The sequence below is a fragment of the Hippocampus guttulatus genome, chromosome 8 (genome assembly GCF_054856545.1).
Source record: "Hippocampus guttulatus isolate MCC_2025c chromosome 8, RoL_Hgut_1.0, whole genome shotgun sequence".
Lineage (NCBI taxonomy): Eukaryota > Metazoa > Chordata > Actinopteri > Syngnathiformes > Syngnathidae > Hippocampus > Hippocampus guttulatus.
The window spans coordinates 22,346,583-22,360,658 of NC_141268.1; the positions used below are offsets into that span (position 1 = coordinate 22,346,583).

A 14,076-nucleotide genomic window follows, 5' to 3' on the forward strand; every position below is an offset into this window, starting at 1 on the left:
ATTTGACGGAGTACATTCGGGGAGTCCCCCTCAAAAACACAACTGGTTCAAGAAGCAAATTGGAAGCTTCGTTTTCCCATCACTGGTAAAACATGAAATATCAAACATGTACTCAACCCAAATTTTGATGATAATGATAAACATGTTGAAAAAAAATGCTCTTTGACCACCAAATCATTCCACTTGAGAAGTTTCACTGTGTGAACTACAAAGAATGTTTTAGATAATAGATGAATAGATAATGCATTCAATTTCCATTATGGAAAAAAAAAAAGTTTATTCGAAAAGAGAGTCAATTGTAACTTGCATCTCTGCAACGTGGAGTCTTTTCATACTGCGCAGGAGCAGCACTTCATACAATCACTTGCAAAGCGAACTATTTTTTCCTGTTCTGAGTTTCCATTTTTCTTGGACCTTGATGGCTGAGCCGGGTTCTTTTGTGGCTCTATTTCGCCGAGCTTCGCTCTCTCTCCATACAGGTACATCCTCCACTCAATTAGCTGCACTCACGCTAAACGCCTCGCTGACGAGGCAGACGAGTGGAAGACGCAAAGGATCCTGGGAAGCCAGAGAACTGCTTTGAAAGACTCAACATTGGATTATTGTCCACACAAAGGAGTATGTATGAGGGGAGACTAACTTTGTTTGTCAAGGTCAGGTTGGTATGATTAGAAATAATTCTGTCTGTCGGATGCGGTTGGCATCTGCGCACGTCATAATGTATTGATAATGCCAAAAAAAAAAAAAAAAAAAAACATTAGTTCATCAACGACGTTGCCAAACTATGGTCTTTATAGACCGACACACACACGCACACACACGCACACACATACACATCATTCTATCTATGCTGGAAGATCAAGTGCATGTCAAACAAGCTCATTATCTGAAGGAAGAATTGGAGTTAGTGAACATAACAATACAATACGCACCCAGGGGGCATGAATGTAATAAAATAGGCCAACAATTTCGGCACGTGAGCCTGCGTTGGAAATGACAAAGGAAACCCCTCACTTGACTCTTTTTGAAAGCAACAAAAGAAGCGTAAACCATCTGCATTTTATCAGTAGAGGACGTTATGTGAAATATACATTTGTCTGTAAGCAAAGCAAACGGCCGACATCTGTTTAAGCTCGACAGACATGAAGTCATTGTGAACAGATGGCGATGGAGAGCGAGGAAATAAGACATTTCAGCATTATAGGAAATTACTCCGGCAGTCTTGGCCGACGGGATATCAGCAGAGTTAAGAAGCAAAAAAAAAGACAAACCGGAGCCCGAATATCCTGACTATTAACTTTATCCAAAAAAAAAATAAAAAAAATGTTTCAGCCTAAACTGCCACTTGGGAATTTATTTTCAATTCAACATCTTATTCTAACAAATACATGTACCGGTCGGTATCAAATTCTGACGAGGCTCAAAAAATTTGAATATGACTCATCTCCGCACAAAAGCCTTCATCTGATTTCTTATCATAAACTCTTTGATCAATATTTGAAAGTCAGGAATCCATTTCCCAAATGGCTTCTTCAGTGAGTCTTTTTTTTTTTCAATTCCAATTCAGTTGGCAGTTTCATCTTGCTTCCTTTCGCCAACTGGAGGAGTGGAGTTAAGAAAAAGAAAAGAAAAGAAAACCTTAATTAGTCTCGCAATGGAGAAATTCCCAATTCACAGCAGCAAAGTTATGAAAGGAAGAAGTAGAACAACAAAATCTAGGAGCTGCTGGAAAGGCAGCCACTCTCGCGGCGCCATTTTGAAGTCAAAATAACAAAAATAACACAACACAACACATAGGACACAGACAGTCGTGCAATCTTCACCACTTTTCTGCATACACTTTGTTGTCTGAAGCGGTTCTAGATGAAAGAGGAGAGGATCAAAGTGTCCTTTCACCAGTGGATCAGAGACGTCATGCTGAAAATGTGCACAAGTCTGCTACAAGCTAAGTTTTGAAAGCAAACACGAAGCTGTAGCGTCCATTGACGAAAAGAGATGAGTTCACTTCTCCCGTCCCACGTAATCCGCTTCAAACTCCAAGCCGCGACTCCCAGTTCCAAATCCGCATCGGCGCTCCGCGCTAACGCTCCTTTCTTCTCATCGTCGGCTCCTCAAGACTTACATCCATCCAGCCGCAGACCGTTCAACAGCATCGATCTCTCCGCTGAACAAAGCGGGGCTGTGAAAAATGCTGCCCATTCCAGGCGCAAGACACAAGCGCCCCGGGACTGTCCAGCAACGACAGTCAAATGGCGCAGACATTCCTCCCAGTCAAAAACAGTGCCGGTATACCCATGCTGCCGAGAAGGCGCAACCACCGAGCACAGAGTCTCCTCCTTGATGAATGTCGTGGCCAAAAAATGCTGAAAAAAAGTCCACATCAGGTCCACACGACGTAAACAACACAAAGTGACAAAACAAACACAAAAACAAAAAAAAAAAAGCAAGACTCATGAGAGCACTTGCTGACGGCTGCCTACTCGGGCGCCATCTTGACTTCAAAGATACGCAAGGTAATAAGATACTGGAATCCTTGGAACCGATCAATAACATCGAGTTATTGTAGGGACATCAACAACAACTTTGATATTTACTCAAAGCTTTGACCTTTTCTTGGTGGACTTGCTCATGGGTTTTTTTCTCCTTATACTCCAGCTCAGCAGTGACTCGCAACAGGATAAGGGCTAGAAAATGGTTAGATGGATTCACTCCCGCCTATTGACAACATTGCCAGAAAGACTTTGGTTGGAGCAGCTTGATTATTACTATCTGCACCGCCTTAACCTTGGGGTCTCCAAAGCCGGGCCAATTCATTGCATCTTTTGAAAGAAGACGGGCCTGAATTTTTTTTTTTTTTTACAGTGTTATGGTGGGAGAAAAATCTGACCTGTCCTTGACTTTGCGTGTGGGAGTTCCAGTATATCAGAAAATGCCATCTCCACAAGCCGAGATAAGGATGAAAGTACATTAAGGCGACACAATTATATTTATACGTCTTTATACATAGATATGGAGAAATATAGACGGACAGAAAGCTAGCTAGCGAGCGAGCGAGCTAGCTAGCTTGGTAGATAGTTCCATAACTTGGTGTGCGGCAAAGGGTCACCAAATGTCATTGTTTAGTGATTTATGCAGTCACGCTCGGCCTTAATGCAATTTTTGTTAATGACCACTACAAATGTACACTGTTGATTGCCTATTTAAAATGCATACGAGCCATCTGATCAACCCTTAATGTCGCTCAACTTGCCAAGCTGGACAGAATTAGAGTGTTCAGTATTGTAGGTTTGCATTCTTGCGTCGTGGGCTTCATGTTTTATTTTCTTCGCTTTGTTGAGAGAGTGGTCAGTTTTTAAGCAAACCGGTGGTCAAAGCAATTAGTCCTTGTGAAATATGTTGAAATCATGCCAGGCGGATTGTCGCATAGCAGTGAGGTATGAATAGAGGAGAGCATAGTGAGAGGAAGCCGATGTGGAAATAGAACATGACAACACGGACTAATGAGTGCATTCGCTGTGACCTTGTGCACTGCTTGTGATGGAAAACATTGTGACTTGCTTCGATCAAAATGGGCGCTTCCTGATTCCTGTGCCGAGACAAGCCACGATGTGCTCAGGTGTTTTGTTTTATCTTCTTCGTTTCGGGGGAATAAACACCTTTTATTTTTTGAGTACATCCTTAGTTATGCTGCAATTGTTTCGCCTTTACTTGACCAAGAGTGTCAGAGTGAGGGAAATGCTTTTCAAAAGGTTGAGCAATGAAAAATTACGTTTTGGGGACCAACGTGTTTTTGTCCGGGAAGTTAGAATTGGTTTTCAAAATAATTCTTCTGGAGTGCGGACATAAAGTAATTTCATCGTTTCCACTGCAGGTGAATAGGAAGGAAGAAGTACATTTACCAAGAAAAGTGTCAGCAAAATTGCAAATGTTTTCTCGGCTGGATGCAGTTATTGCAAGCAAAGATTTGGGTCCTCATTATTAGGTTTTGTCCACCGTCCAATTCTTTTGCTCACTTAAAAAGTGATCTTTTATTTCATTCGAAGCGCTTAGGGGAGCGTGTTTCTAAATGAACATCCTCTCATTGGGAATGTGGTTGAAGTGGATGTGAAAGGATGGAATGAAAGCTTCGGCCTTGGAATGTGAAAAGGTAATGATGAGGAAAAGGGGGGGGGGGGATAACATGTGTATCAAGAGTTGATGTGTCAGAATGCGTGCTTGCACTTTCTCGGGGAGTCAGTGCCACCTCTAAGAGGGTCAAAGACATGAGTGTTGTTATATTATTATTTTTTTCTTTTGAAAAGCCACGCTGATGTGAGTGAGTCACAATGATTCTGAATGGCGGGCTGGCTTTATAAATGTCGAGCGGGTCGCTTTTCTCTTGAGTCGGTCACGTATGCACATGTGGCAAAGTCTTGTCGGCTTGAGCTTGCGAGCTTGAAGGAGGCAGCGGCACCGAGACGCGTCGTTATCATGAAGTCTTTCTTTCCGCTGCTCTTCTTCCTGCTGTTGGTGTCGCACGGGTCGTCAGCTGTCATCACGGGGGTAAGACGAAACAAACGGCTCCATCAGCGACGCTTGCGCTGCTTCATCAATGACAATCATTCAGGTTTGGGCAAAGGATTTTGCAATCTTGAAGGATGTTCTCATTGGGGGTGGGGGGGGGGCAGGAAGAGGCAATCGGGATGAGATTCAAGTGTTTCAATGTACTGTATCACATCAAAATTAAAGTCGTTGCTCATAGTGACTCTTAAATCGATCACTCGCCAATTGCTTTACTAGGTTCTGTTGAAGGTTGTGGCAAAGATATCATTGCTGTCAATATCTGTGATTAGGTCAAATATTTTGCCACTTAACTGAGCAGGTAAAAAAATAAATAAAGCAAATGACAATTAAACACTTCATGAAGTTGATGTCATATAATGCCCAAATATTTAACTTCGTGAAGGTTCGAAAGGTTGTATCCAATCCAATCCAATACATTGAAGTGACATCACAGGAATTACCAAAAGGGTTCGCTGAAAAAAAAAAGAGTGAGCTGAATTTTTTTCTCATCGAGTGGTTGCACGCCATCAAATCATCAGGAGTGAGATACATTTTTTAAGCAGACGTTGATTCATCTTTAAAAAATGGTATTGGGAGCCAGTTGATTTTAGTTTGTGCAACCACTCGAGGAAATAAAACTGAATACGTGAACCAAAAACTTTTTTTTCCCAGCGTACAGTACCTTATAATGTTGCACGCACATCTCTCCATCTGTGCGCACGCGCGTGTGTGTCCAGGCATGTGAGAAGGACTCCCAGTGTGGAGGAGGAATGTGCTGCGCAGTGAGTCTGTGGATTCGCAGCCTGCGTATGTGTACGCTGATGGGAGCCAGAGGAGACGACTGTCACCCCATGAGTCACCACGTGAGACCGTCTCAAGATACTTTGCCCTACCCAGCATGATACCCACGATTTTGCCAGTGTCACGGTTGAGATTGTGATCATAAAGTAATAACATGCCATCCAATTTCCTTATTGCGAGGCATTCGTTTTAACACAGACTTTCCACATCACAAAATCAAGCTCCATTTTCCATTCTGTTGCCCAGGTTCCTTTCAACGGGAAGAGACTTCATCACACGTGCCCCTGCCTCCCCAACCTGTCGTGCATCACTGTAGAGGAGGGACGATCAAAATGCCTCGCAGCATATCAGGGAGATCAAGACTACATCTGAGGAGGGATTTGCTGCTGCCACACTGCGAATTGTCGCTGTTTATGTATTCATTCAAATATTTTGACGAATGAGGTATATTTGATGAGCCAACACGGTGGTGCACGTCGACCTCGCTGTTCTGAGGTTCAGGGTTCAAATCTCCACTGAATGGAGTTTGTCCAGTATGTTCTTACTGTTTTTTGCCTGCGTTATCTCCAGCTTCCTCCCACATTTCCAAAAAGGTGCACGTGAGGCTCAATCTAAACTCTAAATCAGGGTTGGGCAACTGGTGGACCAACGTTTCCAAATGAAAGCACTTAAGCCCCCGATTCTGCAATTCCAATAAATGTGAAAAATTCTTTGATCGTGTCCATCTGAAAACGAGCAGATGCTATGAGCCATGTCATGACAATCTTAAAACGGTACCGTGGACCCAGCTCATCACGGGAGATAGGGACCAGGTTGGCCCACAAATAGCAAAAGTCTACCTATTTGTCCATTGAAATCATCTTGGTGGGTGGGTCGGCCCCCCTATGGCCCGCTCGTGGGGACGGCTTTGCCAATCCCATCTAAAAGATGTTGACCATAAAACCATCCCAAATAAAAACAGTCAATAGTTTATTCACCTGCCATTTAGGCCGTAAAATAACAAGTTTCAATTTACGGACTTGTATTTGCCATCCATCCAGCCATTTTCAACACAGCTTACTCTCAGCAGGGTCGCGGAGGGTGCTGGAGGCTCTCCCGGATGACGTCGGCGAAAGCCGCACTCCATCCTGAGCTGGTCGTCAGTCAGTCGCAGGAGAATCAACATGTTTCCGCAACATAAAACGACAGATAGTTCACTTTGTTTGTGATTTGTTTGTGCGAAAAACTTAAAATGGTCCAATACCTCTCGAGTAATGCAACGACGTTTTATGAGCGCCTACTTGTTGCCGCTTGTAAACAAAGTGTGTTCAAATGAAAAGAAGCCGTCCAAAAAGCGGCTACCCGGAGGCAACTAAAGTAAAAAAGTAAAAAGAAGAAAAGTAATACGCTAGTGACTGGAATTAAAATTAAACTGCCTCTCGAATGATACGTCGCTTGTTGGGACTGAACATTTGCACAGTTCTTATGACGTCAATGTGACACGCGTGTAGTTTCACTTAATACAAGACGGATGCGCATTTGTCGAAACGCTCATGTTAAGCAGACAAAAATATAACAGAGTGGAGCATCGTCGTTTCTTCTTGTGCTCTCTGCAAACGGAGCGACACTTACGTCTAGCCAGTGACGCGGTGACGTCATTGTCAGTGTGCGGAAAGAGCGTTTGCGGAGCAGCAGACAAAACCAAAGTGGGTGTTTGTAATCGCGCCATTCATAACGAGACGGAAGAGTTTTCTTTTGTTTTAACCTCATTCGAGCTGCTCTCATGGCGGTTTCTGCGGGCCAGACAGACCTCCAAATGGACAGAGGAGCCATGAGCGCTCCGTCCGAAAGCAGCATCGATATCGACGAGGAAGAGTTGGATAACATCACAAAGAAGCACCGAGCAGGAGGAGAAGACAACTCAACGCTGCCTTTGCACTCACCTTGGACCTTTTGGTTGGACAGGTAGTGAAATGATCGCCGTCTAACGCGTTGTCACTCCAAGTTTTGGTCGCAGTCGCAGGAAGAGCCCGGCTGAAATATTGTGCAAGGCTAGCAGGCCTCCGGGAGCAAATGTTGCGGGATGTTATTTGAGTTGTGCTCGTCCTATTTTCTCTCAGACTAGACAAGCAGACGCGGTCATGGTCACCGAGGTGCCCCCCCCCCCCCGCCCCCGCCCCCTCGCTCCCCCACAAACCCAAAGTACAGTGTCAGAGTTTTAATGGACAAGAGGAGACTTTAACTTGGAGGTTTTAAGACTAGTATCTCCCAATGATTACAACTCCAGTCGTAAGCAGTGTCATGTATCAAACTTATTATTATCATTCGGAGTTGCACTTTGCGACTTGTATGGGATCACATGAAAGTTCGTTGCGAGGCCAACTATATTTCAAGCTCTCCGCCTGGAGCCAAAGTGTTAAGTCAGCAAAAGCTGTTGACAAGAACTGTGGCAATTCGTCATTGCGAAAAGGGTTTTCCAAACAAAAAGGTCATTGGAAAAATATCCTCACAACGCACGTCAGTCATGCGTTGTTTTGCCTGAAATCCACTTGAAAGTCTTCTCTCCTGTGGTCACCAATAGTTTAAAGTTGGTGTTTTCGCTGAGCCAAGTTACTGAAAAGGTAAAACAACCGTTTTCAATTGCAGGTCTCAGTTAGGCATCTGTGCTGATCGATGTTAGAGTTTGACCTTATGATAACTAAGCAAAAATACCTCGGTATTGAAATTACACCTCTAAACTGACCTTTTTTTGGGGGGGGGGGTAAAAACAGTATTTTAGTCATTGCCCACATGATACTTTATTCTTAAACAAAGAATAGAATATTTAGTACAGATTTTGTTTGAATGAATAAACCAAGAAATAAATGTTAATCCTCTGTTTTACTTCTTAGTAAGTCACGGTATCATCCTCCACGCCAAATGAGGTCAGGTGAAACCGTGCACGTAGCAACTGGAACCAATAAAGCAAATGCTATTTTAGTTCATTTACTTTTCCAGGGAAGACGGTATTCTTGCTTTTATAGGCAGTCCGACAATTCCACTCCATAGATTTTAACAATAGCATTGATAGACTGGTAGACGAGGCAAATGCACTACAAGTATGACACTGTGGAGAGAAAAAAAAAAATCTTGAATTTTGCGTTCAATTTTGCTTCATCGTTGAATTCTTTAATCTAAGGTCCTTGCCAGGCACAACCGCAGCAGAATGTGAATCCAATCTGAAGAAGATTTACACAGTGGAAAGTATTCAGGTAAGCATTCGGCTCAGCAACTCTTCTTTTGGCTCCCCTTTTCCAACACAGCCGAGTTTTGGAGGCTGCAAATGCAAACGAGTCCGTTTAAAACGGTGAGCAAGGGCACGCACATTGCATGTTAAGTCCGAACGTGCCCGAGTATGTCACCAGCAACTTTAATTATGGAACATGGAACGGTAGAAGCCTTTGCGCGTGGAGCGCTTCACCAGCAAAGTGTACCTTGTACTCTTGAAATCTGTTTCTGCTGAAGCACAGAACAATAAACAGAGTGGAAACGCTTTGCCCCAAAAAAGACGTACACGTTCTTCGTTTGACACGTGCACAATATTCTCATCTTTAAAAAAAAAAAAAAAATTCCAAAAGTTGCTTTCTTTTGTTGTCTGCAGCTCTTCTGGAGCGTGTACAATAACATCCCGCCGGTCACAGCGCTTCCTTTGAGATGTAGCTATCACCTGATGCGGGGAGAACGGAGGCCACTCTGGTACGTCTCCTCGACTGTCTTTTGTATTTTTTCTTGACTCCAAATTTAGCTTGACTACACAAATAGTTACGTGAGCAGCCATGACTGGTAATACTGCGTGACCAGGAGTTCCACGAAACAATCTGTTGTCCCAAAACTCTCCGGACGCTTTATTAGGTACACCTGCACTGCACATCTGATAAGATCCGGTGAAAGTGCCTTTTGATGTTTGTTTTTTTCTTCCCCCCCCCCCCCCCCCCCCCCCCCCCCGCCAAGCATACACATTTAGCATTGAAAGCCACTGGTAAAATATTTGTGCTTCTTGTGAACTGCACTGCATCCTCGAGGATTTTGTTGATCTTGTTCACTCCATGCGGTAACACACATTAACGTTGTTGTTGTTGTTTTTTACCAACAACAGGGAAGAGGAAAGCAATGCAAAAGGAGGCGTCTGGAAGATGAAAGTCCCGAAAGAAAGCACTGTACGTGTTGCTGCTTTGTCATCCTAACACCGTACGCTACACTCTAGGTCACACTGAGGCAGAGTATGGCAAAAGTAGACGTGACAACGTTTGTCGGCACGCCAGCCAATCGAAACGTGCGCCGCCCCTTAAGCCGAGTTCCTGCATGGACCCGAAGCAACTCCAGTTTCCATGCTTGCATCTCAATTTGTCCAAAAGAAATACGGGCACTATTATTGTTGTAAGAAGAGCACATGTTTGACAAAGATCATTAGAACAGCGCACCATCTCAGATGAGCGCCGTATTTCTCTTGCATTGTCACATAGATTGTTTTTTTCTTTTTACATCTTTAACATAACTTTCAATCCTGTCTAGTAATCATCCTTTCTCCTTACTTACGGAGATTTCTTCATCTTATCGAAAATACTTGTTTTTGTCTTGACATATTCTGCTTCGGAATCTTGGGGGGGGAAATGTTTTTTTGTGCCATTCTTGTGTCACCTGAATGTGCGAGAACCTGCTTTTGCCCACAGTGGAGTCACTTATTATCTCCGGTATGATATTTGGTATCGTCATTTGATTTTCTCAGAAAATCTGACTTTATCTCGACTGTACTGTCGTGTAATACAAGTTAGGCTGCCGCTACAGTTACCTTGTGTACCGTTCTGTAGCATTCTGTATTTGATTAGTCAGATCAGTGGTTTTGTGACCGAAACTCAAATATGGATGACATCCAAAGGAATCAACTCAAGTTCTCACTTTGGAGATGCTGCCAAGGAAAAATGTTCTCATTCTCAATTTCAGTCTGCAGTGTGGAAAGAATTGTTACTTGCTACTATCGGGGAGCAGTTTGCAGACTACTGTGCCTCAGGTACTGTGCTCTACTTTTATTCACGTCATAATGCCGATGTTGATTCGTATTTGGTTAATGCTACGTTGACTGACTTGTCCCCCCCCCCCCCCCCCCACCCTAGATGACGAGGTTGTTGGCGTCAGTGTAAGTGTCAGAGATCGGGAGGATGTCGTACAAGTTTGGAATAAAGATGCCTCTTTGGCTAATGAAGCAAGTATCTTGGGAAAAATCAATGAGCTTCTCCCGCAAACAGCTTTTAAAGCAGTTTTTTATAAATGTAAGTATGCCAGATGTGTTTTTGGTGTCTGCGCACACACACAGAGCCAGAGCCATAGCCATAGCGGTGGTTCAGAAACCCATACGCAAACAGAAAATCCAACGGACTCACACGCATATATTCTCTCCGCCAGAATACGTGTGTGTTTTTCGTGCGTGTTGCTTATACATTGGTGCACGAAGTAGACTGCGTTTGACAGTAGCTGATTCATTTTTCATTTCACAGCTCACATGGAACATCACGCCTTTGAAGGAGGACGTTCAAGACATTAGAGCGTGCACTTTTTTGTTGTTGTTGTTGTTATCTGAACTGTAGCTGCCTTGACTAAATGACACTGTCCACAAGAGAATCAAGGGTATTATCAATATATTTTTGTAACTATTGAATGACTGATGCCTCGTTTTATTTCAACCGTTGAAAGAATGTCCATGAACATTCATCGGCAGTGACTGATTTATTGTGGTTTTGTCATATCACTGTCCCACCCACAGCTCATCCAGTCGTCTCCTTGTGTAACGTTAGCCGCTGTTATCTTCTACGTTCAACAGATGTTCGCTTGAATCCCCTCATGCGATGTTTTAGTATAACAAGATCATTAGCATACCAAAGCAGTTTAGGAAGTTCATCAGAAATGAACGAAAAATGTTTGTCAAATTTCCAGTTGCGGAATGAATGTCCCACTGAGTTGTGTCTTCGTCAGTTGTACGTGAATTGTAAAATGAGGGAAACACTTTCATGAGAATCAGTCCACTTACTTAGAAAGCCATATGCAGCAGTCAAATAGAGATTCCACATGAAAATGTCTCTTTGAATGTTCCAACCGCAGCCCATTTGACAATTCTTTTAATGCTAATTGGCAAAAGTCGAACTCCACCCTCACAAATGGAGTCACGGGGCATTTGATATTTTAACGTGGACAGAAATTGCACATTTCCTTGGCCTTGATTTGTACTTGTTTCCGGTATCAATAAATCTTACAACTTGTTTAGCTGTGTTGTTTTTCAAGTGAGATTTGATGTCCTGAACTCTTTTGAGCTTTTAGCCATGTCAAAATTCCAATTCCTCCCGAAAACATCCCCACGGTGGTGCTTTCCTCTACTGACGCGTCTCTGAGCGTTCTTGCTCATTCCTGCTCTCTAATGCAACATTCAAAGAAGTTGGGAAATTGGATCATCCTGCTCGGATTGTCCCCCCCGTTCCGACCTCAAAGCGCGTTCCAGGTGAAAGTCAACAAAGATAAATTCGTTGTTGATCTCGTCCATCACAACACGCCATGCCATCTAACAACCGTTCCTCCATATTTTCCTTTGTTTATATAAATATTGATGTGATCGAAATCGGCTTTGACCGTCCATAATCAAAGGGTGGCGCTGTCTACTAAGAAAAAGGATGCGAGGCTTCTACAGCTGCTGCAGCAGCAGGTTTCTCAGCTGCAGCCATGGAAAAAAAGAAGTGTACAATATTGTAATGTCTTTCATAATGACTAGGGCTGTGCTTCTCAGACCTTGATCAAGGACAAAAAAAAAAAGACTTCGAGTAGTTTCTCGTGAAATCAAATCAATGTTGCTTTACAATTAGTGTTAACTGGACTGTTAAACTGGCCGAGTAATTTCCTTCTGAGGCGAGCAAAAATACACTTTAATCACTGTATCAGTCATGCCCAAGGCGAAATATGGTTAGCAGTAAGCAAAATTTTTCAACCAAATATTTGCAACAACCAGCCTTTCCTGATTATTTAAACATGAAGCAAATGATGGTCAGAAACCAATGAAAATACTGGATGCGTCATCCGACCCATTTAGTCAGAAGTCTGATGGGGTTCATCTTTACAAAATCATTTTAGATTCAAAGTCCCCCAAACACATTTCTTAATTATGTCAAAGTCTATTATGAAAGGCTTGAGAAACAAATTTGCGGCATTTCTGAAAAACTATGTAGTTCATTATCTCTGCGTTGTAATTAGTTGACGTAGTAGTTTTTACCCCCCCCCCCCCACACACACATACACACACGCCCACGCGCACACACTGTCGCTCTTTCTGTTTAAATGCCTATCATTTCATTCCCCTATAGAAAGAAGCTACTTTCGTGCTTCTTGGTGCTGTTTTTATCCGAATAGTATTTATGCAAGTGACCGCTGCAATGCACTGAACCTTGTTTACCAAGCAGGTGGATGTGACGTCACGGACCTGGGAGATCAAAACAACAACATCCAAATCGGCGCTTGTCCCGGCTTTTCTTCCTCTTTTCTTTGCGTTTTCATACCTTTGTAACAACGCTCAGGAAGGCGCACGGGTCTTTTTCAACGACGTCCCCCTGGACGACAAACTATTTGCTTTTACCCCCCCCCCCCCCCGACATACGCGAAGTTGGGCGTCAAGTTAGTTCATGCCCGGCCACCGTTACCAAAAAGCCTGGCGGAGTAATCTTGTTGGTGTTTACGGTGTGATCTGTGTCGCACGCGGTTTCTGTACACAAGCTGGCGCGCAGCCGACAAGTTGTGTTCATCCGCGTACTGCTCGCTGCTCAAAAGCGACTCGCATCATGGTAAGTTTCTCTTCCATCTCATAACGTTCACGTTCGGCTTTGTTGTGTCCTATTAAGATGCCCGGTGCTTCGGCGCGCACAAGTGCGTGCACACGGGGATAACCATGGCGGTCGCTCAAAAGTTTGCTGCGCGGCGACGCGGACTACTAACGTACCACTTGCACACGCGTGCACGTACACGCACACGCCGGAAGGTTCATAGTATACCGGAGCATAAATATCAACCGGCAGGATATGAGCGTCGGTGTGGCGTGGAGTAAGTCAAAAGTACTTTGTAACTTGACCAACGTCGTGCTCTTGCCGTGTTGTGAAAGTTCCGGCAAACTTCCCGAGCAGTGGGAAACGCACCGACCGACAAACGTTATATGTAAACCGCGTTCTGTCATTGACGACGCGTCCAATCGGACGCGGAACCGCCCTTCGGATAAAGTTGACACCTTTTTAACTTGTGCCACAGTAGGTTTGCACTGATTTCTTCGGAGGAAAAGCAAAGTAGCGGCAGCAGGCTTGTCCACGTGTTTACCGTCTCTCCAACTCGGGACACAACAACTGGCAACCGTTTCGAATGTTTTGGGGTTTAGTCAGCATCTTTGATTTGGCTCCCTTCCGAGGTGGCCAACGGATATTCATCACAGTTTAAAAGCGTAACTGTATGCATCTCGACATTTTTTTTTTTGCAGTCCGTGAAAAATGTTAAATAGGCTTGACATAAGGCTTTTGCTGCTTGTGTTTACTCTGAAACACTTTTGTGACCAAAAGTGTTTTTTTTTATTCCGAAATGCAGTTGCAGACAACTTGATAAGAATATATGACAGTTATATCCCATTTCAAAGCATCACGTGTACGATGCGTGCATGAGTTACTTTCAAATGTATTTTGCGAGTGCATTACACTGACACTA

The 14,076-nt window shown here is 43.6% G+C and overlaps 3 protein-coding genes and 1 long non-coding RNA gene across 9 annotated transcripts in view; 3 read left to right on the forward strand and 1 right to left on the reverse strand.

Annotated features, from left to right (window-relative positions):
• Positions 1 to 395: 395 nt before the first annotated feature.
• Positions 396 to 7,457, reverse strand: LOC147201866 (uncharacterized). Its single transcript, XR_015101648.1, has 4 exons — positions 7,266 to 7,457; positions 6,404 to 6,475; positions 5,225 to 5,360; positions 396 to 4,528 (listed from the first exon to the last, which is right to left on the reverse strand). It is a non-coding gene; the product is annotated as an uncharacterized LOC147201866 (long non-coding RNA).
• On the forward strand, positions 4,471 to 5,786 carry prok2 (prokineticin 2). Its single transcript, XM_086118195.1, has 3 exons — positions 4,471 to 4,542; positions 5,280 to 5,405; positions 5,590 to 5,786. Exons 1-3 carry the CDS (start codon positions 4,471 to 4,473, stop codon positions 5,713 to 5,715), a joined length of 324 nt encoding a protein of 107 aa, XP_085974321.1. The 3' UTR covers positions 5,716 to 5,786.
• On the forward strand, positions 6,962 to 11,612 carry eif4e3 (eukaryotic translation initiation factor 4E family member 3). The gene is made up of 7 exons (XM_086118194.1): positions 6,962 to 7,287; positions 8,501 to 8,573; positions 8,963 to 9,057; positions 9,458 to 9,518; positions 10,303 to 10,369; positions 10,473 to 10,628; positions 10,854 to 11,612. Exons 1-7 carry the CDS (start codon positions 7,106 to 7,108, stop codon positions 10,898 to 10,900), a joined length of 681 nt encoding a protein of 226 aa, XP_085974320.1. The 5' UTR covers positions 6,962 to 7,105; the 3' UTR covers positions 10,901 to 11,612.
• A 1,412-nt stretch (positions 11,613 to 13,024) lies between these two features.
• Positions 13,025 to 14,076, forward strand: part of LOC147201869 (forkhead box protein P1-B-like) — a 110,607-nt gene continuing 109,555 nt past the window's right edge. For 4 of the 6 annotated variants that reach the window (XM_086117676.1, XM_086117678.1, XM_086117679.1 and 1 more), the window contains exon 1: positions 13,035 to 13,175. The gene's annotated coding sequence lies outside the window, so the exon portion shown is untranslated. Of the gene's footprint in view, positions 13,176 to 14,076 lie in introns of all 6 variants that reach the window. The other 2 variants (XM_086117677.1, XM_086117683.1) reach the window with 2 other exon arrangements.

What these genes read in the sequence shown, in the direction of transcription:
- eif4e3 (XM_086118194.1), top strand. Translation starts at nt 7,106, where the DNA reads ATGGCGGTTTCTGCGGGCCAGACAGACCTCCAAATGGACAGAGGAGCC. An exon ending in AAGTCCCGAAAGAAAGCACT is followed by an intron (nt 9,519 to 10,302) that starts GTACGTGTTGCT and finishes TCTCAATTTCAG; the next exon opens with TCTGCAGTGTGGAAAGAATT. An exon ending in TGCAGACTACTGTGCCTCAG is followed by an intron (nt 10,370 to 10,472) that starts GTACTGTGCTCT and finishes CCCCCACCCTAG; the next exon opens with ATGACGAGGTTGTTGGCGTC.
- prok2 (XM_086118195.1), top strand. Translation starts at nt 4,471, where the DNA reads ATGAAGTCTTTCTTTCCGCTGCTCTTCTTCCTGCTGTTGGTGTCGCAC. An exon ending in CGTCAGCTGTCATCACGGGG is followed by an intron (nt 4,543 to 5,279) that starts GTAAGACGAAAC and finishes GTGTGTGTCCAG; the next exon opens with GCATGTGAGAAGGACTCCCA. An exon ending in GTCACCCCATGAGTCACCAC is followed by an intron (nt 5,406 to 5,589) that starts GTGAGACCGTCT and finishes TCTGTTGCCCAG; the next exon opens with GTTCCTTTCAACGGGAAGAG.